The 25,425-nt window shown below is 37.3% G+C and overlaps 1 protein-coding gene and 2 pseudogenes across 1 annotated transcript; 1 reads left to right on the forward strand and 2 right to left on the reverse strand.

Annotated features, from left to right (window-relative positions):
- Positions 1-1,571: 1,571 nt before the first annotated feature.
- Positions 1,572-6,014, forward strand: LOC132610161 (LRR receptor-like serine/threonine-protein kinase RGI2). The gene is made up of 2 exons (XM_060324449.1): positions 1,572-5,016; positions 5,305-6,014. Exons 1-2 carry the CDS (start codon positions 2,133-2,135, stop codon positions 5,805-5,807), a joined length of 3,387 nt encoding a protein of 1,128 aa, XP_060180432.1. The 5' UTR covers positions 1,572-2,132; the 3' UTR covers positions 5,808-6,014.
- Positions 6,015-6,690: 676 nt separating this feature from the next.
- On the reverse strand, positions 6,691-9,579 carry LOC132611771 (cullin-1-like; annotated as a pseudogene).
- Positions 9,580-16,871: 7,292 nt separating this feature from the next.
- Positions 16,872-23,476, reverse strand: LOC132611772 (putative receptor-like protein kinase At3g47110; annotated as a pseudogene).
- Positions 23,477-25,425: the final 1,949 nt, after the last annotated feature.

Consider the following 25,425-nt stretch of genomic DNA (forward strand, 5'->3'; position numbering starts at 1 on the left):
AATAACATTTATAATTTAAGAACTTATTAAACTTGTAAAGCGTGAATAATTTTGGAGGTTTCTAGGTATTTAATCTAAAAGATATGGTATAGTTCAAAGAATATAAGGAGTATTTTTAGGAAGGTACTGGCTAGGAACAAACTTGCAACACATTGAATTTAATGTTATTAAACTCAGGGCCGATCAGAGGGCCAAGCCACTAAAGCTGAGGCTTTAGGCCTCAAAATTTTACAGGCCCCATTTTTTTCATTCGTTGTTTGATATCTGTATTTGAATTTTCCGATTAATTCTATTTCGAGACACGTAAGGCCGGTAAAGAGGGAAGCACTCCCTAGCAAGACTTTTTTGTTCTGAGGCTCGAACCCAAGACCTCTAGTAAAGGAAGGATGAGGCCTAATTTTTACCTACAATAGATTTATAGGTTAATTTTTCTTTTACAAAATAATGAGCAGAAAAAATAAGGCCTCTCGTTAAAGTTGACTTGAGGCTCCCGAACTTATTGAGCCGTCCCTGAATTTAAACTCAGCGCGTATTATTATTATTATTATTATAAGAAAAAGACGAGTCAGCTTTTGAAAAATATTTAGGAGGGGTTTGGATACGGTGAACGTGAAGTTAACAAACAAAGAAGAGCTAAAGATTCCATAGTTGGATGTTCCCAAGGTAAGTCCTAGAAGTTAGGGCTTTGGTTCAGCAATTTTTGCTGTCTAATATTTATTTTAACCTATTTCTTTAGGGCATAGTTAAGGTAAATATTTTAGCTACCTATATGAAATCATATGTACCATACTTTGCCTTTAAAATAATACAACTTAATTACTTAAAAGTCATACTCCACATGATAGCAGCTGCATGTCGTCAGAGGTATGGTTGAAAAAATTGAACCTCTCTATACTCTACTTGTCACATGATTTGGCCTTAAAATCTGGGTCCTTCTTAACTGCTCTTAATTTACCTCACTGACCTCTCCTTATTGTGTTTCACTACTTAAGATCTTGATTTCCATACATGTTACTAATAGCATAGCTTACTGTATAACCACAATAATCAATAGTAACAAATGTATGTACACTATTTGTGATGAACACAATCTTTATATAGACACACACAATAAATCTGCTCCGTTAAAACAAAAAAGTAACAGATGTACGAAAATAATCCAAAGTTTGCAAGGATGATAGGTTTCCAACATGGGCAAACGAAATATATACCCCTACCTTAAAAGTAGGATTAATTACCGGACGAACTGGGTGATCCATTTGTATGTAATAGAATAGAAATCGAGGAAATATGGAAGTGAACATAGATATTCTGGGATAAGCGAATGCATTACATGAAGGGCTTACAAATATAGTGAAGTAAGGGACACTAACATGACCTTTCTTTTAGTTGGCTTCCCTATCTATTAGGTTCAACATCGTACGTTAAGTTTAAAATCTTGTACATCCACATGTGGCTCTAAACTCAACCAATCATTTCATGTTTCTTTTTCTTTCTGCAAAAACAATGCCTCGTTTTCTAACATCTTACTGTTGGAAAATGCTAAATATGGCAGAAAAGAGAAATGAATTTCAGCAAATTTTACTACAAAAACTGAGTTCCAAGAGAAGAGTTTATTTGGTTTTTCTTTTTCGTTTTCATTCACTTTGTTTGAAATAAAAATTGAAGAAGCATCAATAAGAGAGTGGAGAGGCAATGAGCTCAGATACCAAAGCAAGACCAACTATGTCCCCAAATGAGTTTTGAGGAAAACAATGCAGTAACACATGGTGGCATCTGCTTATAGCGTGGAAAAATCATACAATGCCCCCCTTTTCAAATTCACTTCAATAACATTGTAGTACTAGTGTAGTTACCAATAATGTACACAGAACCCCGAGGTGAAAGATGGTGGAGTTGTTTCAAATCTTTAATAATAATTATTGTTGCCTCTTTCTTTTGTCTCTTCTTTTCTTGCTTCCTTGCAAAGCTAGATTCTGCTACTACTTACTATATTGAATAGCGTTTAAGCAAACACATAATATCCAGTTTGAGTGAATCCTAAAAAAACAAGTCTTCTCTAAGAGTGAGCCCAATGCATTTCACCTAAGTAGATATTGATTTTGGAAGTTGATGCCATATTGCAAATACCAATGTCGAGGCAATTCTTGAACCTCCCAAATCACCTCTATCTTCTTGTCTTCCTCACCTTTCTACTATTACGACATGATTTTACTAATGCTTCCAATAATGAAGTTGATGTGCTGTTTTCTTGGCTTCATTCTAGCACTTCACCAATTCATCCAGCATTCTCAAACTGGAATCCTTTAGACTCCAACCCTTGTAAATGGTCTCATATTGTTTGTTCTTCTCATCTTGTTGTTACAGAAATTGATATTCAGTCCATTCAGATGACTCTTCCTTTTCCTTCCAATCTTTCCTCTTTACAATCCCTTCAAAAACTAACCATTTCTGGTGCTAATCTCACTGGAACCATCCCAAATGACATTGGAGATTGCATTTCACTTGTAACACTTGATGTCAGTTCAAATGGTCTCGTTGGTAGCATACCGAAAACTATCGGTAAGTTGACAAATCTTGAGGATTTGATCTTGAACTCTAACCGGTTAACAGGTGAAATCCCAGCAGAGGTTGGTGATTGCATTAACCTGAAAAATCTTATAATCTTTGACAACATGCTTAGTGGGAATCTTCCTACTGAACTGGGAAAACTTGGAGTTTTAGAATCTATAAGAGCAGGAGGGAACAAAGATATTAGTGGGAAAATTCCAAATGAGTTTGGGAATTGCAAGAACTTGTTGGTGTTAGGACTTGCTGACACAAAAATTTCAGGTTCTCTTCCTCCGTCATTGGGAAATCTTAGTAAGCTTCAAGTGTTATCTATTTATACTACAATGCTTTCTGGCCAAATACCTCCAGAAATAGGCAACTGTTCAGAGCTAGTTGACTTGTATTTATACCAAAATAGTCTGTCAGGTTCACTGCCAGCAGAGCTAGGAAAGCTTCAGAAAGTAGAAAAGATGCTATTTTGGCAAAATAATCTTGATGGGCCAATTCCTGATGCAATTGGGAATTGTAAAAGTTTGGTCATTCTTGATCTTTCTTTGAATTTTTTAAGTGGAAGCATCCCTTGGTCTTTTGGGAACCTTACTAATCTCCAAGAGTTGATGATTAGTAATAACAACATTTCTGGTTCAATCCCATCTGTTCTTTCTAATGCCACAAACCTGTTACAGTTGCAGATGGACACTAATCAAATTTCAGGCTCGATTCCTCCGGAAATGGGGCAATTGAAGGAGTTAAATGTATTCTTTGCTTGGCAGAACAAGCTTGAAGGAAGCATTCCTCCTGCATTGGCTGGTTGCAAAAGCCTACAAGCTTTGGATTTATCACACAATTCTCTCACTGGTAGCTTACCTCCTGACCTTTTTCAGTTAACTAATTTAACCAAGCTTCTTTTGATTTCAAATGATCTTTCTGGTTTTATCCCACCTGAGATAGGTAATTGTAGCTCTCTTATTCGTATACGACTTGTTGGCAATAAGCTTACCGGACAAATTCCAAGAGAAATAGGATTTCTTGACAACCTTAGTTTTCTTGAATTCTCCGAGAACCACCTTAAAGGATCAGTTCCTGAGGAGATTGGCAATTGTAAGGCACTGCAAATGCTGAATCTATCTAATAACACTCTAAGTGGGAATTTACCTAGCTCTCTTTCTTCTCTCAGTAGGCTAGAGGTTTTGGATGTTTCCTTGAATCAGTTTAACGGTCAGATTCCAGCTAGCTATGGTCAACTTACTTCCCTTAACCGACTTGTTCTTAGTAAGAATACCTTGTCTGGACCGATTCCCGCAACTCTGGGAAATTGTTCAAACCTCCAATTGCTTGATCTAAGCGGGAATGAGCTGTCAGGGAACATGCCAGTGGAATTGTTTGACATTCAGGCCCTTGACATTGCCTTGAATTTAAGCTGGAATCTGTTGAGTGGGGTAATCCCACCACAGATATCTGACTTGAACAAACTTTCAGTACTAGACCTTTCCCACAACCAGCTTGGAGGAGACTTGTTGGCTCTTTCGGGGATGGAAACTCTGGTTTCCTTGAATGTTTCCTACAACAATTTCACCGGCTACCTCCCTGACAACAAGTTGTTCAGGCAATTATCAGCAGCAGAGCTGGCAGGCAACAAAGGTTTGTGCTCATTGGGACATAATTCTTGTTTCTTGAGCAATGCTGAAGGCGGGAGCAATAGAAACGGAAGACAGTCATGGAGGCTGAAATTAGCAATTGCACTGCTTTCTGTGGTGACTATAGCCTTGGCAATCCTTGGAATGCTGGCAGTTTACAGAGTGAGAAAAATGAGCAAAGAAGATAATGATTCTGAATTGGGAGGAGGGGATTCATCAGCTTGGAAGTTTACTCCATTCCAGAAGTTGAATTTTTCTGTTGAACAAATTTTGAGATGCCTAGTGGAATCTAATGTGATTGGAAAGGGATGCTCCGGGGTTGTTTATCGTGCACAACTTGAAAATGGTGAAGCAATTGCAGTCAAGAAGCTATGGCCAACCACATTGGCTAGACAAAATTTTAAGTCAGGAGGAGATAGTGTAGGAGTTCGAGATTCTTTCTCAACCGAGGTAAAAACCCTTGGCTCCATCCGTCACAAGAACATTGTTAAGTTCTTAGGTTGCTGCTGGAATCAGAACACTAAGTTGCTCATGTATGACTACATGCCTAATGGAAGCTTAGGCAGTGTTCTACATGAACGAAGTGGTGGATGTGTAGAGTGGGAGTTGAGATACAAGATTGTCCTTGGTGCAGCTCAGGGGCTTGCTTATTTACACCATGATTGTACACCTCCAATTGTTCATAGGGATATCAAGGCCAACAACATTCTCATCGGCCTTGACTTTGAGCCTTACATTGCAGATTTTGGTATAGCCAAACTTGTCGATGATGGAGATTTTGCTCGATCCTCCAATACAGTAGCTGGCTCGTATGGATACATAGCACCAGGTTAGTCACAACTCATTGTAACATTTTTCAACATTACATTATAATTATGTATTATATAATGGGATAATTACATTTTTGGAGCGCTCAAAAGAATAATAGCCAGAAAATGTATAGGTTTTGTATATTAACTATAAATATACATACTGTATACATAAAATATACACATAATATACATAATCAGTGTATATGTTTTGTATATTTTGGCTAGCACTTGTAATTAATTTTGGTGACGGGCCAAAAATGGAAAAATCCCTTATTTAATTAATGCATATGTAATAACTTGCACAGAGTATGGATACATGATGAAGATAACAGAGAAAAGTGATGTTTATAGCTTTGGAGTAGTTGTCTTGGAGGTGTTGACAGGAAAGCAACCAATTGATCCTACCATACCAGATGGTCTACACATTGTGGATTGGGTAAGGCAGAAAAGAGGAAATGTTGAAGTCTTGGATGTAAGCTTACATGCTCGGCCCGAATCAGAGATTGAAGAGATGATGCAAACCATAGGAGTAGCTATCTTATGTGTTAATCCAACTCCAGATGATAGACCAACAATGAAGGATGTCGCCGCAATGCTCAAAGAGATAAGACATGAGAGAGAGGAGTATCAGAAAGTTGATATGCTCCTTAAAGATGGAGAGAAATTAGGCAATGACAATAAGAGTACTAGTGATGGAGGGCCTTCTTCAAAGATGCATAGCTTCTACTTGCAAAGCAATAATACAAGCTTTTCTGCATCTTCATTGTTACATTCTTCTTCCTCCAACACCAAGATTGGCTTCAAATAGACATCTCACTCATTAGTTTTCAAGTCACTAGTTTGTTTCTTTCTTATAGTTAGATTTTAGTTAGATTTTTTTTCACTCCCCTCCCTAGTAATGTCTCTCCTTGAATTTGCTTACTGTGAATTTGTGGTCTTCACTAATGACCAGAAATTTGTAAAAAGAAGTCCAGAACCATCTTTCTGACATTTAATAAGACATCTTCAATGTTATTCTGCAATTTCTTCTCACCAAAATTATAACCCTCAGGGTTTCATTTGTTGTACTAGTTCAGAAATCACAGTCAATGTATCGACCAGTAAGATGCACCAAACATGCATACAAAAGCATCAATGAGTGATTGGATCAAACTCGCACATTTTGTTTAATTGAAAGTCAAATGTGCTCATGCAGCTAATTCAGGGACGAAGGCTGGGAAAAAGCAATAATCCAGGGACCAAAACTGCCATATCCCCTATACTAAAAAAAATCCCAACATAACTTTCAATTGAAATAAAGAAGTTCAAAAGGATTTGATTTATTCTTAAGGGATAGTTATAAATGTTATTGATTTCTCCATATGAGCAGAATCCACAAAACCAATTGCTTATATCTTGCAGTCGATCATTTGAGATCTTCATTATCTTCTTCATTTAAGTAAAGACATTAGTATTATTTATTAGAACTGTACTATGATGTTTACTTCAATCTTAACCAAATTAAAGAAGTAGAGTTTTCAACTTTTTATACAAAATAAATATTAAGTCAAATTAAGACAAGTAAAAGTCTTTTGTTCTTTCTTAACCCGTGCCTAGACAAACTACATCATATAAATTAGAACTGAGCAAATTTAAGCTACTAGCAGAGACCAGCTACACTCAATTCAGTGCAGGTCCAAGGCACAAATATCTCAACCAGGTAAAGTCAAGTACTTGTACAGGTCCGGTTTCTCTTTGTCTCGTTCCAAGTACTCTCGAATAATAAGAGCTTCAACCCGCCGTTTGATTGCTTCAGTATAAATCGTAAACATTCCTCTCAAATGCTCATCAAACTGCAAAGTTAGCTGTTGATGAGAGAGAACTTTCTGCCTCTTCATAATGCACACAATACAAGCATCAATTGCGTAACGTCCATCTTTCTCAACATCTTGAACCACAACCTTTTTCCTTTCATCCACAGGAAGCAAAGGGATCCTTATCTTCCTCATTTTGTCAGTGAACTTGGAGTTGTACTCAAAATGATCAATTGACGAAACATTTGTATTGCTAGGCTGCTTAATCAGAATACGATACCTCTCACATGTGAGGGATTGAAGCAATCTACTCAAGTTATCATCATCCAAATTTAACCTTTGCTTGATTTCTGAGTAGCTCAATCTATCTGAAGCATTAAACAGTAACAGAACAGCAGCCTGAGAAGTTCCCACAACCAGTTCAATCGTTTTAGGGTCAAAATTCGCGTTAATGTTACATGTACTCAATGAATACATCCATGTCAATTTCCTGTGTGTTTCTTTTTTCTGATAGAATTCATTAAAGACCTCCACACACTTGATCAGTTCCATAGGTAGACTCATACCAGAACAACTATTATAACTAGGCCACAACCCAGCTTTAAGAACTGTGACAGTTAAATCAATTCCGGGATACAGTACTCCAGGGTGGTTGCGGAGATATTCCTGAAAGTGGTTTTGGTTTTCCATAGACAACTTCAAGTCCACCACCATTCCCCCAATCTCTAGTGTAAAATATTCACCACAGTGCTGCTTTAGGTTACTTAAGATTAGTCTTTCGTGGTCATAATCATTGGCACTTCCATAGAACACCAATTGATCAAAAAGCTTCTTCCTGTACAACTCATAAAAGAGGTTCCTGTCACTGATATATGCAATAATCTTGACCGCCTTATCCAACCTCCCCTCAAATTTGTCATCACTGAGTTTTTTGCTCCTGTGCCTAAGGATATCATCACAATAAGAAGTAAGGAGCTCTGCACTTGAACAACCAGCGTTAATATTGTTATGGAGAGCCTCAAATTCCCCTTCGAGGGCTTTGTGAAAAACAGAGTTATTGGCGAACCAGTCATTACATGAAAGTGCATATTTAAATATGGTTCTAACTGCTCCTTAAACCACCAGAACTTTTGGCCACATCTTCAACCTGTTGCGCCAAGACCATCCCTTGAGCAATGACAAGCTGCTTATACATATTTGCAATTGGTTCCAGTAGCTTGGGGGTTCCTTGGAATAACCTATACATTCGAGATAAATCTTCTACCATGTAATCTCCTAACAAAGCTAGGCATCCAGATTGCTGCTTCTCTGGAAATTGATTAGTATGTACAGCCAACAACTCATTTAGCGCTTTATCAACAAGTTTTGTCTCACTACTAAAGTGAAGATAATGAGATGTTCTATCCTTCTCTATTTTGCAGCACTCCTCCACTTTCAACATATAATCCGAACATGTATCTTCAATGATCCATTTCAAAGCTTTTTGAGAATAATACTCTGAAGTATCTTAAAGCATTGCATCTTCAAAGTCATTTTGATAATATCTCATTCCAACTCCAACAAATATATCTAGCACATTCTTCAGTAAAGATCTATCAATCTGGCCACCGCGACGTTCTTGATCAATCAGCCTAATAACTGCATCTCTAGCTTTGGCTCTAAACTTGAAATAAACCAGATCACGGAAGCATGTCAAACCAACTTAGTCTTTTTTTTATTCCATTATTTTTTTAGTTTATAGGAGCAAATGCCCAACCTTGTTATCGTTAGAATTTATTTTAGATGTGATTCAAAATTTAAACACACCTTTGAAAAGACACAATATATTATAAAGAGGTGTTACCCATTCTTTAAAGGATACACCTATTCATTGTGAAAAGGTGTCATCCAATCTTAAGGGTTGCATCATTTCTTTGAAAAGGTGTGTTAGTTGTTTGCTACACCTTATAAAAATAGGCATGCTGTAGATTTTCAGACTTAGGAAATATTTTAGAAGTTGAAAAATTCCTGCAACATAAAATTCCGCATTTGTGCCTCTTCCTTTACTAAAGTAGTCGAGAGATTAAAAGAGTTCCCCAGAACTTCTGTTTGAGTGCACATTAGAAGATTCGTGAGTGGTTCATTGATCTTGGGAGTAGAACTTCATTTTGCTATTTGCACCGGGGTAGCGACGGAAATCTACTCTGAGGATAGCGCCAGCCATAGCGTGTCTTGCCGGGTTTTTCAACTCTATCTTATCTTTAATGTTATTACTATATTGTATTTGTCTGTTATTTGTTCTTTTTAATGTGATCATCTCCAATATTTTTCCAACAATTTCAGAGTAGATTTTCCATCTTTTAGTTAAGGAAAGAAGATTATTGAAAAGAACATAACTTGAGAGAAGTTGATCAGAAATGATATTGCTAGCGCTCGCCGATTGTTTTTTCATTATGTGTCGTGTCCAATGGGAACCTGGAATGAGATTTCTTGTGGTTCTGTTTCTGTGTTGTGGACAAGAAAAGAGAAATCATACCTTGAATTTTCAATTCTCTGCGTTCTTTCACTACCGTCGCAGTTAGTCTACATTGCTTTTGGTGCCACCTAGAAGACCAAAGGAGATGCATATCTGGTCAGCGATGCTATTGCCAGAAAGAAGTTACAAGTGACCCCTGTGCGTGAACTGTACATGAATTTGTGATCAACGGCAAGGCAGACTTTACTGACTAAAATTGCAGCAAGAAAAGTACAAGAAACTTACTGGTCTTCCAGTGACCAGTACAGGGCAATTTGATAATCAGACGACATTGTTCGTGTTTACCTCGAAATTAGGTAATCAATTGAATTTGTAAATGAGGTATAGGATATGTGGGCAAACTTTAATCTTTGTTGGTTTTTGAGGATATATATATATATATATATATATATATATATATATATATATATATATATATATATATATGGATTCGTGTACAATGGTTTGTAGATATGAATATATGCGTTAATAACTTGGATACATGAGTTGCATATGTTTCTATGGATGATTAAGTATAGTGATATTAGAAGAATGAAGCTAAACAATAATACTCCACAGATCCGGACTAAAGAGAGAAATAATATTTTGATTTGCTATTACAATGCTCTAGATTCCAAAAAGCTAACCCTTAAAAGCAGGAAAATGCCTCATATTTATAGTTTTGCCTTATGGGTTTTGCATACAACATAAAACCCCTTTAGAATAAAGAAAACCCTAAAAGGATAAGGTTGGGCCGTACGGTCTGACACCCGTACGATTGGCAGTACAATGTGGCAGAACGGTCTTGACGCGTGACAATTTTGTACTGATCACCGGACTAACGGCCACGATCAACTCGGCCATGGAGAAACCGGACTAAACGATTTCCTTCGCTTTCTTCTGATCAACCACTTCTAGTGCAATACCTCCGGTCCGAAAGAAAGTCTTCATGCTCGTGCTTGTTTCTTTCTTCCGTCGATTCCCGGTCTAGCATAAATCCGATTTTTACCTTATACAGTTCGCAATTTCTTTTCTTGACGCATTGACAACGGAGTGTCGTTGTGCCACAGACAATCTAAAGGAGGAATCAAAGAAGAAAGTTACTCCGTACAATAAAATCGGGTTCTACTTTCGTAACTCTATTAATTATTTATTTATAAATTTCTACCCTTGTGATTTTCATGAAATTTGTTTTCATAATGTTAGGGTAGATGATTCACTTATATGATGATCTTAACATGCTTGTTAAATGTAGGAATAACATTTTTCTATGTGATCATGGTGATTCGTTATTATTGGGTAAAGATCATATGTGAATGTGTGAAATTTATTTTCAACTTGTGAGATGATATGAAGAATTTTATTTATAGGGATCATATCAATACTTGAAAATTATTTTTATCATTTTAAGATCATAAGAACATGAGTTAGTAAATTGAGTTTTCTTTATATGTGACATTAAAAAACACTTGTATGTTCAAAGTGTGGGGGTATTTGGAGTGTGATAAGGCTTCATTAATTTTGAGTATGAGTACATATTCAAATTGGTGGCAGAAAGTATTAAGGGAATTATTATGACACTTTGAGATCATAAAAAAAAAAAGATATTTTTGTGTAGACTGGATTTGGATATTTATTAAAGGTTTAAAATCTTACAAAATTTGAAGTCTTTATTGTGACTTGTGAAGATCTTAATATATTTTTTTGAGTGTTTGATTCCATGCAAGTCATTTACAAGACAAAAGGATCAGAGTAGGGAAATACTGTGAAGAGAAATGGATTTACTAATACAATATATTGATAGGGTGAGTAATGCCATCACTTGGTGATTCTAATCATCTTTTGAAATATGGTCAAAAGTAAATGTTCCTTGTATTTAGAATATGGTATATGTTCTTTCTTTAGGACAAATGTGTTTCATGTTCAGATGTGCATGCGATCAATTCATATTGACTTTACATAAGGGATTATGCATGGTATTTATTTGTGATCCTATTTTTACGTGCATAATAAGATGAATATTGAAGTTCGTACTTGACATATACTGTTATACCCCGTACATTTATACGACGAATTATCCGCAAGCAAATCGACTCAAGTTAAAGGCGGAATTATTTTCGGACATGAAATAAGAGCTTTTAATTTTCAACTTTGATTATCACAAAAATTACTTATAAATTTTATTTAGCATAAAAACATTAATATTGGAGATTAGGAATTAATTTAATTATCAAAAGTGGGCCCCACGACACGTGGCGAGATTTGGTTGGCCTTGAATAAAGATGGACACATGTCCACTTTGTAAAGATTATATAAATGAGCATAAGTGGATGACAACACTACAATTAATCTTGCAAATTAGGTTTTAGAGAGAGGGGCTCTCAAGCCTAGAGAGAGAGAGAGGGGTTCGGGCACTGTTCACGGAGACTGTTCACGGCGGCGCCACTGTTCACGCCGCCACTGTTCACGGGCGGCGCTACTGTTCACGGCCAGCCCATTTTTGCCCCCTTCTACACAATTAATTGGAGAGATTTGAAGATCAAGAGGAGGAAAAAGATGGAGCTCATGGTAGCCATGGCAACTCAAGGCCATGGCTTTCTTGAAGACATTTCATGGTGAAAAATTAGAGCTTGTCTCTAAGGTAAGATTTAATTCTTTTCTACATGTTTTGGAGGTAGTTTAGACTTGTATAGCTTGGTAGATGTGTGTTGAATACAAACGGGTTATGTATGTTGATGTTGAATTATAAATTGAGCCGTGTAAGGGGGGTGTTTTGAGTAAGAATGAGGAATTGATTTTAGTAGCATTATGTAGGAATTAAATGGTTAAATTTAAAGTTGTGTTATGGACATATTGCTAACCTTGCTAAATTGAAAGGATTGAGGGTATGATTATGTTCATATGATTATTGTTGTTGTTATCATGGGTTATGTGATGAGAATGAAGGAAATTAATGGTTAGAAACTTTATAGAGATCGTGTGGATGTGTGAAGAGGAGTGTGGCCGTGAGCCATAGTAATGAAAGAGAATGGTGAATTAAAATTTATTTAGCTTGTTAGAGGTGTCGTTGTGACATTGATGACGTAGATAAAGGGTTAACGAGTTGAGTTGTTGTTGAAATTGGTTGTATGTTGTTATGAGAAATTATGTGATTTTTATATAATTTTTATGCAATTATGAAAGTAAGATGCTAAATGTGAACTATGGTTGTTATTAATGAATTTGGAAGAAAACAATGCGATTTGGTAGTTTCGTTGCAATTGTAGAAGTTTCGAATGGAATATGGAAATGGGCGGAATGGTTTGAATCCTTGGATATTGTTTAAAATGTTATTGAAATATGTTTGGGTAATCTTGAGTTAGTTAATGAATATGGAAAAATGTTGATATTAGTTGGGTGGTGTGTATTTAGAATGGAAGAGTTACATTATGTGGAAAGGAAGGGAAATTTTTTGGATTGTTGGAAATGTTGTATGAATTGCTTAGAATGTCTTTAAGTATTGTTGGTATGGATTCGGGTTAGTATTTAAATATATAAGCATCGATGTTGGCTTGAAGGTAAGTCGTCGAGTTGAATTTATGAAAGTTGTTGAATCATGTAAAAGAGAGTTACTATTATTATTTTGCCTTTCGAATTGGTTATCAATGTTACTAGGTTGGTTATTGTGGTTGTTGTTGTTGATTTTGAGCGAGATAAATTCTCGGGATGGCCTATTTACAGGGGAAGTGCTGTCAAATTTTCTGTAGAATTTAATGATTAGTTTGGAATGGATGGCTTAAGTGCCCTTAGCTAATGATTGGTATTCGTTGGCGTAATTGTAGACCTTGGGGAGCCCGAGGCGTAGATTTAGATTGGCTATCTTGGAAGTGCGTTCGAGGTATGTAAAGCTATCCCTTTTCTTCTTTTGGCATGTCCTAGGTGTACTAGGATCGGATTCGAGCCTCGGAAAATATTCTGCTCATCGGAATCTGCATTTGAAAATATTCCTCTTTCATTCAATAGAATTGAACCCTTTTTGTATGCTTTCTTGAAAATTATGCAAACCTTCCCCAAACTTTATGAAAAGTTATAAAATGTCCGTAGAACCTTCGTAGGTGACCCCATAAGCCTAAAATGCGTAATTTGAGCCCACCGCCTTGCTTGTCCCAAGGTGGGACCACTAGTCCCGGTTTTACCCTTATTGTACTTAAGGCTCGTTTTCGAGCAGTTTTTGGAAAGAAATGTTCTGACTACTCTTTTAACTACTAAACAAAAAAAATTGTTTTAAATAATTCATTAAGTCTTATAAATTGTTTTGGCACTCGGAACGACTTCAGAAAGGTTATGCTTCTGTAATTCATTATGACATCCGAAACTCACTTATTATGATCCCGTCTGACTTCATTGAATTGGTTTGTCATTGATATGCCTCATCGAGTCTCTGAAAATATTTATGATATTTTAACTGCATTTAGTTTCTCACTACTCCACTCGTGGATGCCCCAATGTTTCCCACACTGAGCCCGGGCCAGGATATGTTGTCAAGCGTAATCCTCTGCATTGTTCGCCGTGCCTCGATGTGAGGGGGCAGGTATACGTGTACATGGGTTTGTGGAGTATGCTGTGCCATGTACACATGTTCTGATATGATTTGCCATAGCCATCTGATATGATATACTATGTTACGGGGTTATGCCCCTATTCTGATTCTTCTGTGTTGTGGCACCAGCGTCGGGAGGGTGGCCACGTTCTGTCTGGCGAGTCCCTTGGCAGGGGTCGGATTTGATATGACATATGTTTCTGTACACACTCCGCATGTTTTGAAAATATGTATTTGATACTTTGGATTTTCTACTCACTTTTTCTGTACGTTCTGTACCAGTTATGATTTTGTTTCTGTAATTCAGGCTTTACATATTCAGTACATATTTCGTACTGACCCCCTTTCTTCGGGGGCTGCGTTTTCATGCCGCGCAGGTACCGACGACAGGTTTGCTGATCCGTCCGTCTAGGATATTTTTCTGCCATTTGGAGCGCTCTTTTATTCAGAGCCCATCTTTTGGTACAGTCTGTCACTACTGTATTTATATATTCTCGTTCATGGGTACGGCGGGGCCCTGTCCCGTCATATGATTCTGTCGGTCTGTTTAGAGGTCTGTAGACATGTTTGTGGGTTGGGGTCTTTCTGTACGGATGCGTGTATATGTTGTGTTTGGTCGATCCCATTCGCCGCGGCGGCCGGTCCGCATATGTTTAAATGTTGCTTTGTTGGCCCTGGGTGGTCATTGTTGGTATTATCTGTGTGCAGGGTTAATTTGGATAGTCTGTAAAACAAAGGAAACTCTGCCGAAATTTTTCTGGAAATTATCTAAATTTGAAATATAGCCTTGCCGGCTTCTGCTATATACTTGAATGCGTTTGATAAAAATTTGAGATAGCATTTGATAGATGTGTTTGGGTGCCCAGATCGGGCACTAGTCACGGCCTACGGGGTTGGGTCGTGACATATACAATGTGGGGTTAACATGTGAATAATTGTTATACTTTATTTGAGACTGATGTGTATGCTCAATTAGTTTAATTACGCGAAATAAACCTTTTAAAATGTGAGGCTTATTATTTGATTATCTTGGTTGCAATCAAATGAAGTTAGATGTGAGACATATCATTAAGGTGAAAAGCTTCCTTTCAAGAAACATGTATTTCTTGATATAGTTTACAATTTTAAATATATAATAAGCCTCTATGTGATGGTATGACTTGTAGAATGGTTTGAGATTTAATCGATATTACCATTATTGAAAAGTCTATTCTAATTGTTTGCTTTTCTTTGTAAATTATTGAATTGCTATTACAAAATCCAAAACTAAAGGGACATCCAAGCTTGAGGCTGAAAGCAGTTTTGAGTGACTTAAATTAAAATCAGAGTAATCGTTTAGAGTGCACTTCGTCAAGACATATTGTGGATCAAATAATGCAAAGAACTTGTATAAAGCAAGTCGTAATTGTCAAAAGGAATGGGACTAAAGCCCTTAATTTGTAATTACTGATAGTGGTAACCCAACCTTACTGAATGGAGATCCCATAACGAAGGTTTAATGTGGTAATGACAAGCTGTCTAGTAATTGGAGAAGTACCATAACTTATCTTTTTATCTTAGTCCCTTCATGAATGATTAGTTATCATGATACTTGATGTAGCGGGTAGGAATAATACATACTCTGAATGTATTTATAGCAAATGATGTTGGATATGCTTCTGTTACACATATCATTGAAGAATTCACTTATTCGAGTGTGGTTGTGAGGCCGCAACCCATGAGATTGGGATTTCTCTAGAGCACTCGCGAATCAAAATATTAGCAGAAGGCTGTTAACGCGCTACCCCGTTTATGAACTCGATAAAAATCTCGTATAATGTGTATCTTGAATTGAAGATCGGGCTACAAGGTCCTAGTTCAAGACTTAAGTTCACTATGGTCCTTCAGGTTGAATTTCATCATATTAAGTGAGGTTCAAGTCCACAAGACACCTTCACTGACATCATTATAAAAGACTGCTTTTGTGTTCTTTAAATTCTTGAATCATGTGGGGGATTGTTAGAATTTATTTTAGATGTGATTCAAAATTTAAACACACCTTTGAAAAGATACAATATGTTATAAAGAGGTGTTACCCATTCTTTAAAAGATACACCTATTCATTGGGAAAAGTTGTCATCCAATCTTAAGGGTTGCATCCTTCCTTTGAAAAGGTGGGTTAGTTGTTTTCTACACCTTATAAATAATAGGCATGCTGTAGATTTTCAGTCTTAGGAAATATTTCAGAAGTAGAAAAATTCCTGCAACATAAAATTCTGCATTCGTGCCTCTTCCTTTACTAAAGTAGTCGAGAGATGAAAAAAGTTATCCGGAACTTCTATTTGAGTGCACATTAGGTGATTCTTGAGTGGTTCATTGTATCTTGGAGTAGAACGTCACTTTGCTATTTACACCGGAGTAGCGACGAAAATCTACTCTGAAGACAACGCCAACCATAGCGTGCCTTGAACCGGGTTTTCTAATTTCAACTCTATCTTATGAGCCCGTTTGGATTGGCTTATAAGTTGCTGAAAACAGCTTATAAGAAAAAAAAAAAATTGGGCTACCTCAAACTTATTTTTTTGTGTGGCTAAAACAGCTTATAAGGTGCTTTTTTTAAGCCCATCCAAATAGGCTCTATCTCTAATGTTATTACTATATTGTATTTGTCTGTTAGTTCTTTTTAATGTGATCATCTCCAATATTTTTCCAACAATGTTGTCATGCCAAGTTTAAGCTGCAAATGCGCTGCTGTTATGGTGTGTTTAAGAACAAGACAAGGCCTGAACTAGTCAATTTATAATTAATAATGACATATAGACTAGTATGGAAAAGTTAGCTATGAAGATGAGATTGATATACATGACTAAAAATCCTGACCTTGTCTTTCTGCAGATAGATATTTCTTATGGTATATACTAATTTCCATCATGCACAATTTTCAAGTCCTTACAGAACATTGTGAATAGCATTGCATCGAAAAGTAAAACCAAAGCAGTTGTTGTCTATATATCGCTGCAATCCTCTTCATTTGTTCTCTATTACCAGAAATCTGTTTTTGATCTGTGACAACTGACAGTAAACTTGCCTCATCATGGATCTATCTCTTGGAGATCCAGCTGACCATGCAACTCCAATCTCAAGTATAGCAACCAAGCATTCAATCTGATCTCCTTCCAAATTGACCCAATAATCTTCTCCGTCGGTTGTTTTCCCCATTATGTCTCCATTTAGAGTTGTTTTGTCTAGAATCTCCATAACTCCCTCCGGTAATGCTCCTTTCACAAAGTGGTGGAGACTAAAGCATTCTTGGAACAAAGTGTCTCTGGGTCTTCTTCCAGTGAATATCTCCAACATTAGAATAACAAAACTGTACATATCTCCTAATATGGAGATCTTACCACCCGTGCCATACTCTGCAATCGATAAAGTAAAGTAAACCAATAATGTTACTGCACAACATATCATGTATCTTCAGTTACAGATTTAATTGAGTAGTTTTATTTATACCTGGAGCTGCATACCCAATGGTTCCCTTTACTCCAAGTGAGCTAAACTGATCAAGATTAGCTTCAGTTATAAATCCAGGAATGAGTCTTACTAAACCGAAATCACAAAGATGAGCTGTGAGATCTTCATCAAGAAGAACATTTGATGGCTTTATGCCACAGTGACCTATAGGAGTTTGGCACTGATGATGAAGATAGTGAAGGGTAGAAGCAACGTCTATGACAATATTTATTCTCTGAAGAATGGTCAAGCTACTCTTCTGTGTTTCTCCTTCTGGATGTAACCACTTCTCCAAGTTTCCATTTGGCATGAATTCATATACTAAAGCCTTAAACTCATTTCCCTTGAAATCTGCACTTAAGCAAGCTGTGATGACTTTGACAAGGTTCCGATGCCTAATGTTTCTCAATGCTTGGCATTCTGCTAGGGAGCTTTAAGAAGCTCCTTCCTGCTGGAGATTGGGTACCTTGACAACGACAACCATTCCATCGGTGACTAGAGTTCCCTTGTAAACAGTCCCAAAGCCGCTAGATCCAATTAAATTTTCAGAAGAAAATCCTGTTATTAATTCTGCAAAAAATACTTTCAACCAGTAAGTTAGAATAATTCCTGAAACAGAAAACAGAATCTGTCCAATTTCTGCAAAACTGTAGAAAACGAAATTAACATAAACTGAAAAAATAATATGAACAGTATGTTAAATTACGAGCCCATTGAATTACAGTGTGTCCTTAAGAAAATTATTCCCCTCAATGTACCCTAGGTATGGGAATCTTTCCTCTCAGGATAGAACGATTTACTCACCAAAATAGCGGTATAGCAAATTCGGATGACTACAAACCATTCGAAAGTAGTATATCACACGAGAGTTTTTTAGAAGTGCAGAGAAAGAAGAAGAAAAAGAATATCAGAAAATTTCGTAAGTAAAAATACTGAGGATCAACAAAAATATATAGCCTATTGAAGCACTGTTTGGGAAAAGGTTCACTAACGGGTCAGGATCTGGAAATTTTAATTAAATAAATAAATAAGTAATTAATTAATTAATTAAAATTAAAGGAAATTTGGTCCAAAAAGATTATCAATCAATCAGACCAAATCCAAATCCAAATCTGAATCTGAATCCGAGCCGAGCGACGATGGCGCGAGGGAAGACCCTCTTCTTGACCCTTTAGCAACAAGAAGGAGTGCTTCTACTTTTAAGTAGGAGAACTTTTCTTTCTACCACCTATGAGGGACAAATACTTATTTCATAAAGCAAGAGGGAACAACTCATTTTCCCTCCATTTCCCATTCAACCTATCAATTAAACCCAACAATCCCCCACATGAATGGGGAATGACTATAAGATAAAGGAATGCACGGAAAAGTGTGTGATATACAAGCGAAGATTAATTGCATCTGGATAAGTAGGTTTCCCTTTGAACTTTCTGTAGTGAACTTATATCGGGTATACTCAATCAATTGATAGATGTGATATCTTTGAACCGTCGAACTTTGTTGTATACCTAGACAACATAAGTCACACAATTAACCCTCAGCCGTCTATGGTTCTCACGGTTGTGTTCGTTCCAGCTATGAACACCGTCTGGTTTCGTGAATGCATAGAGAATGGGCCTTTACCATCATTCCCCTTGAAGCGGCTTATATTTCACACTCACATAGGTGATTTCTAAACGTGTAGTCCTATAGATACACTATCTGGTCATGTTCTGCCAGACTTAGACAATCATTAAAAACTTTAATGCTTTATTAACTCATTAAAAAGCCTTAAGGTTTTATCCTTGTTTCTGAACATTGTCTTCATCACGAGAATGGGTTGAGTTATTTGATAATGTTGAACCGTCATTCATAACTTTGTTTGATCTCGTTGAACCTAGCTCTTAGGATCTCCAGTCTACTAGGTAGAGTTATCGCCATGATGACTTGTCCTAGGCCTTAACCCCATTCCCCTCGATGATCTTTCAACAGCCTCTCTAGATAGGCCTTTTGTTAGTGGATCCGACATGTTATCTCTTGACTTTTAGTCAATAGTGATAACACCACTAGAGCCTCTCTAGATAGGCCTTTTGTTAGTGGATCCGACATGTTATCTCTTGACTTTTAGTCAATAGTGATAACACCACTAGAGAGTAGTTGTCTAACGATATTGTGTCGCCGTCGAATGTGACGCAATTTTTCGTTATACATAACGATCCTTTCCCTACCTATTGCCGCTTGGCTATCACAATGTATACATATAGGTGCCAAAGGTTTGGGCCAAAATGGAATATCTTCCAAGAAATTTCGAAGCCATTCAGCTTCTTCACCGGCCTTGTCTAAAGCTATAAATTCAGATTCCATTGTAGAGCAGGCGATGCATGACTGTTTTGATGATCTGCTCCTCCACCAACGGTGACTTCAGATGATCCGGTGATCCACTTTGCATCACTATATCCCTCAATTACTGCGGGATATTTATTATAATGCAAAGCATAGTTTTGAGTGTGTTTCAAATACCCCAAGACTCGTTTCAAGGAAATTTGACCGAATCCAAATCCGAGCCGAGCGACGACGACGACGCGAGGGGAGGCCCTCTTCTTAACCCTTTAGCAACAAGAAGGATCCTAACTTTTTTTTCCACCACCTATGAGGGACAAATGCTTATTTCATAAAGCAAGAGAGAACAACTCATTTCCCTCCATTTCCCATTCAACCTATCAATTAAATCCAACAAATCCACTGGTTGCATTAAGGAGCTGCTGATAACAATCTCAGTGAAGTTCCCAGATGTAGATCTATCAACCATTTGATCTTTTGAACTTCTCCTCCAATAAAGGAACACGATCAGAACCAGCAGCAGGATTGAGAATGAAGCGACAAAGACAATGGTTAAAATGAACTTAAGGGCACGTACATGCTTCTTTCGTGTTCTCTGGGGTTCGTAAACAACACATAGTGGTAAATTCATTCATGTATCCCATCACAAAGCTTGTGGTTCCCAACTACTACAACAACACTTAAATTGGAAAATGGTCCATCGACAGGAACATTACCCTCTAGATTATTAAATGACAGGTTCAAGTAGATTGAGGAAGTAAGAGTTCCCAATGAATGAGGAATTGGCCCTTATAGGTTGTTAGAGGAAAGATCTAACAACTGTAGATTCTGCAAGCCTCCTAAATCAGGAATGGTTCCTTGGAGGGAGTTCTCGTGCATATGGATTTCCAGCAAAGCCAAGCACTTCCCTAAGGATGGCGGTATTATAGCAGAAAAGTTGTTATGAGAAAAACCAAGAGAATTTAGACGGCTCCAATTGCCTACATATGTTGGGAGATGCCCAGTAAAGGAGTTATAAGACACGTTAAATAGTGCGAGATGAAAGAGTCATGAGTTCCTGGGGTATGGTTCCACTCAGATTGTTTTTGTAAAGTTGCATATACTGCGGCTGCTTACAGTTTGCTAGAGTTGGAGGTATGCTTTCCTCTAGGTTGTTACAGGACAAATAAAGATACAAAAGTTTAGTGAGGTTGCCTATAGAAGAAGGGATTACCCCCGTCAAAGAATTTGAATCCAAACCGAGATTTCCCAAGTTTGGTAGGCTGCCAACAGATTCTGGAATGCTGCTTGTTAGACGGTTGCAGCCCAAGTAGAGTAAATCCAAGCTCACTAAGTTTGAGATGTCTTTAGGTATAGTTCCTCGAATCTGATTTCCCGTTATAATTATTAGCCTTGTCAAATGGCTAGAAAGGTTCGCTATGGAGTTGGGAAGAATACCTCTAAACTGATTTAGTCCAATATGTAGTAATTGAAGGTTGCTGCAATTGGTTAGATGATCTATGAAGTTGAGGTCATTAGGTGCACCATTCCTGAGAGAGTTACCAGAAACATTTAGCCACAACAGATTTCCTAGTTTACGAAAACTTATTGGTACAGTTCCAGTGAAATTATTTTGAGGAATATCAAGCTGCATAAGTTTTGTAGCATTAGCCAAAGAGGACGGAATGGAACTGGTGAAGTCATTCTGCGCTAAATGAAGTCTTTGAAGATTCGGGAACAAGTTGCCTATTTCGGATCTAACAATACCATCAAAGTTGTTGCAAGAAATTGATATTACTTCAAGAAAGGACAAATTGTACAATTAAGCAGGAAACTCCTCTGATAGTCTATTTACTGCTACTCCAATCTCTCTTCATTTGGTCAATCAAGCTATAGAATCAGGTACTTGTCCAATTTGAAATTGTTATACGATAAGTGCAACTCTTGTAAAGATGTAAAATTTCCAATAGAAGCAGGAATTGTTCTTGTTAGATTGTTATTTCTGAAATAAAGTTGCACTTGTTTTGTTAATGATCCAAATTCATAAGGAATCTCTCTTACTAGATAGTTCTGCTCTAAGACAAGTATCTTGAAGTTGACACAATGCGTAAGGTTAACCGGAATTGTTCCTCCTAGTAAGTTAAAACTCAGATTCAACTTTTGAATCCTAAATAACCTGCTAAGTTCTTGAGGAATTTGACCATGGAGCGAATTTTCGGCAAGGTCAAGAGAATACAGGAACGAAAGGTTTCCAAGATGAGCTGAGATTGTACCTGCCAATCTCTGGCCTTTCAGATTCAAACTGATGACTCTGCCATGTCTAAGGCTACATTTTACTCCAGCCCACTGGCAGAAGTCGACAGATTCGTTCCATGAGGCTACAACTCCTGATGGATCTTCAGTTATTTCGGACTTGAAGCTAATTAAGGCAAGCTTATCAGTCTCATTAGTAAGTAGTGCAGCTGCAGCATACTGAAAAGAAAAGGAAAGTGAGAGTTGGAGCACACAAAGGCGGACCCAGGATTTTAAGACGCGGGGGGCACTATTATCTTAACATGAACACCAACAAAAATTTTAATGACGACTGAGGGATAACATTGTGTCGGACCGGTCCCTAATAGTGTAGCGGTGGCAAAAATACAAGTATATAGGTCAAATATGTGTAATAAATAAAATTTAACGTAGTGAAGCAGATGAAAGAGATAGCTCAGTGGCTAAGGCTGCGCAACATGTGGTGATAGTGCAGGTTCGAATCTGGGCCAGCTCATTTAACGCTTATTGTTTTCCTAAAATAGGCTCAAAAAAATAATTAAAACTGACATTCGAGTTCGATCGGGGGTGAAATTTAAGGGAAGCAGTAGTTGCAACCAACGTGCTCCAAAGTCACTTTCGTTTGTTAGAGTGCACAATTAAATATCTACTAGTTTTTCAAGGTATATACACATATATATACATAATTTTTTTCGAAGGCTGGGATTTCACGTGCACTCCCACCATTACATGTAGGTCCGCCTCTGGGAGCACAAGAAACAAAGTGCAAAAGCTAAAACTTGTTGAGGGAAGTTCCATTATGGAGAATGTCAAGGAATTTTCAAGGAATTTGTTTATCGGTGTCTAATATGAGCAGCAACCTAAGGTTTGTTACTTATAGGAGTTGTGGACTAGCTGTTGAGTTTAAAGCCCACAAATGCATTAAGTGGGGGACTTTAAAGGTGAAGTATGAATTGGGAAATGGAGGGAAATGAAAGTTTGAAAAACAACCTTTCAAGTGAATACTTCTCCCACATTAGTGGTTGAAAGTGCTATGTGCGTGCTTATATTAAGCAACACATTCTCTAGCTCATAAAGGGTTGAGAAGAGGACCACCCCTCTCGCCGCCGTCGTCGCTCGGCTCGGCTTCGGCTTCGGATTTATGATTTGATTGATTGATAATCTTTTTGGACCAAATTTATTTTATTTCCATTTTCGTTACTTAATTATTCCAATCCGGATATTAATTAATTCACGCGAAATTTAACTTAATTAATTAAATTCGCGGAATTATTTTTGCTTTCCAACGGAATTAATTCCCAACGGACATAACGGTGACCAACGGTCATCTCCTTCACCGAACAGGCACTTCTACACCTGTTCAGATCAAAATAATAGGCTATAAATTTTCAGAGGCTTCGCCTCATTTTTTACGCACTGAAAACAAAAAACTGCAAAATTGTTTGCTTTCTGAAAAACGCATTTTTCCCCCTCATACTTCATTCTTTTCAAACACCAAAAATTAGTAAGTGTCGTGTGATTGCTACCGTTCGCTGAAATTCTGCAATTTCCATTGCCGGTATTGCAGAATAGAATTTCGTTCTATCCAGGGAAGAATTAATCCAAACTTTTGCAACTGCGAGGGGATTAAATTCTTTAAGGAAACACAGTTTTTCTGTGGGCTCGAAATAAACATATTGTTCTTTAGTTTATGTAAACAAATTACTATTTGAATAACAGGAATCACAAACTTAAAGAATTTAATTAATTATACTTCTGTTTCATCTAATATTATGTTCTGGTTGGAGACTAAAATCCTCGGATTTTCTACTCCAGTAATCTACTCGATTTGAAGATATAAAAACTTCATCGAGATTATTACTTTGTGTGTTCGATTAGAAGAATATAAAAACTTCATCGACGTTGTTACTTTGTGCGTTCTATTTATTGATTCTGGTTCTATTTTGTTGTCAAACAGTAAAATGGCTGATATCACTATCGAGAACGCTACTGGTCCTGGTGCAAAGACTATCGCCTCTTCCAGTCGCACCACAACTGTCCCTGCGATGGCTGCGGCAAAGAAGCCCAGAAAGTTTTTTGGCATAGACTTTAAACGGTGGCAACAGAAAATGTTCTTCTATTTAACAACCCTCAGTCTGCAAAAATTTATTACTTAGGAAGTTCCTGTTCTACCAGAAGAGACTCCGGACAACGAACGTTTCATCGTAACGGAGGCATGGAATCATTCTGATTTTCGTAAAAACTATATTCTCAATGGGCTGGATGATGGTCTTTATAATGTCTATAGCGGCTGTAAGACGTCTAAGGAATTATGGAATGCTTTGGACAAGAAATATAAGACCGAGGATGCTGGGTTGAAAAAATTTGTTGCTGCGAAGTTCTTGGACTTTAAATGGTAGATAATAAATCTGTCATGTCGCAAGTCCAGGAACTTCAAGTGATTAGACATGATCTGCCTGCGGAAGGAATGGTAGTCAATGGAGCTTTCCAGGTTGCGGCCTTTATTGAAAAATTGCCACCTTTGTGGAAGGATTTTAAAAACTACGTAAAGCACAAACGTAAGGAAATGACATTAGAAGATCTAATTGTCCGTCTTAGAATTGAGGAAGACAACAGATCTGCTGAGAAGAAGGCCAATGGCAAACAAGCAATAATGGGGGCAAACATCGTTGAAACTGCCCCTACAAGTTCAAAGAAAAGGAAGCGGGCTTCTGGAGGGAAGAATGTTCCAAGCAAGAAAAAATTCAAAGGAAGTTATTACAATTGCGGCAAAATTGGACACATGGCTTCAGACTGTCGTGCTCCCAAAAAGTATAAGGAGAAGAACAAAGGTCAAGACAATATGGCTGAAATGAATAATGAAGTGGATAATCTATGTGCCATGTTGTCCGAATGCAACTTGGTAGGTAACCCGCGAGAATGGTGGATAGACTCGGGCGCTACTTGCCACGTGTGTTCTAACAAGGAATTCTTTTCTTCTTATGATGCAGTTGGCCCCAACGAGACGATCTTCATGGCCAATTCTGCTACTGCCAAAATCGAGGGAATAAGCAACATTGCCTTGAAGATGACGTCTGGAAAGATTGTAACGCTCACGAATGTCCTTCATGTTCCAAAAATGCGGAAGAACTTAGTCTCAACTTCAATACTAGTCAAGAATGGATTTAAATGTGCTTTTGTTTCTAATAAGGTTGTTGTTAGTAAAAACGATATGTATGTTGGAAAGGGCTACCTCACAGAAGGCCTTTTCAAACTCAATGTAATCTCAGTTGATATGAATAAAATTTATCCTTCATCTTATTTACTTGAGTCAAGTAGTCTATGGCATGCACGTTTGGGACATGTTAATTATAAAACATTGCAAAAAATGATTAACTTGGAAATACTTCCTAAGTTTGAATGCAATAAGTCCAAATTTCAAGTATGTGTTGAATCCAAGTATGCTAAGTATCCTTATAAGTCTATTGAAAGGAGTTCCAATCCTTTAGACTTAATTCATACT

The sequence above is a fragment of the Lycium barbarum genome, chromosome 9, assembly GCF_019175385.1.
Source record: "Lycium barbarum isolate Lr01 chromosome 9, ASM1917538v2, whole genome shotgun sequence".
In the NCBI taxonomy this organism is placed as follows: domain Eukaryota; kingdom Viridiplantae; phylum Streptophyta; class Magnoliopsida; order Solanales; family Solanaceae; genus Lycium; species Lycium barbarum.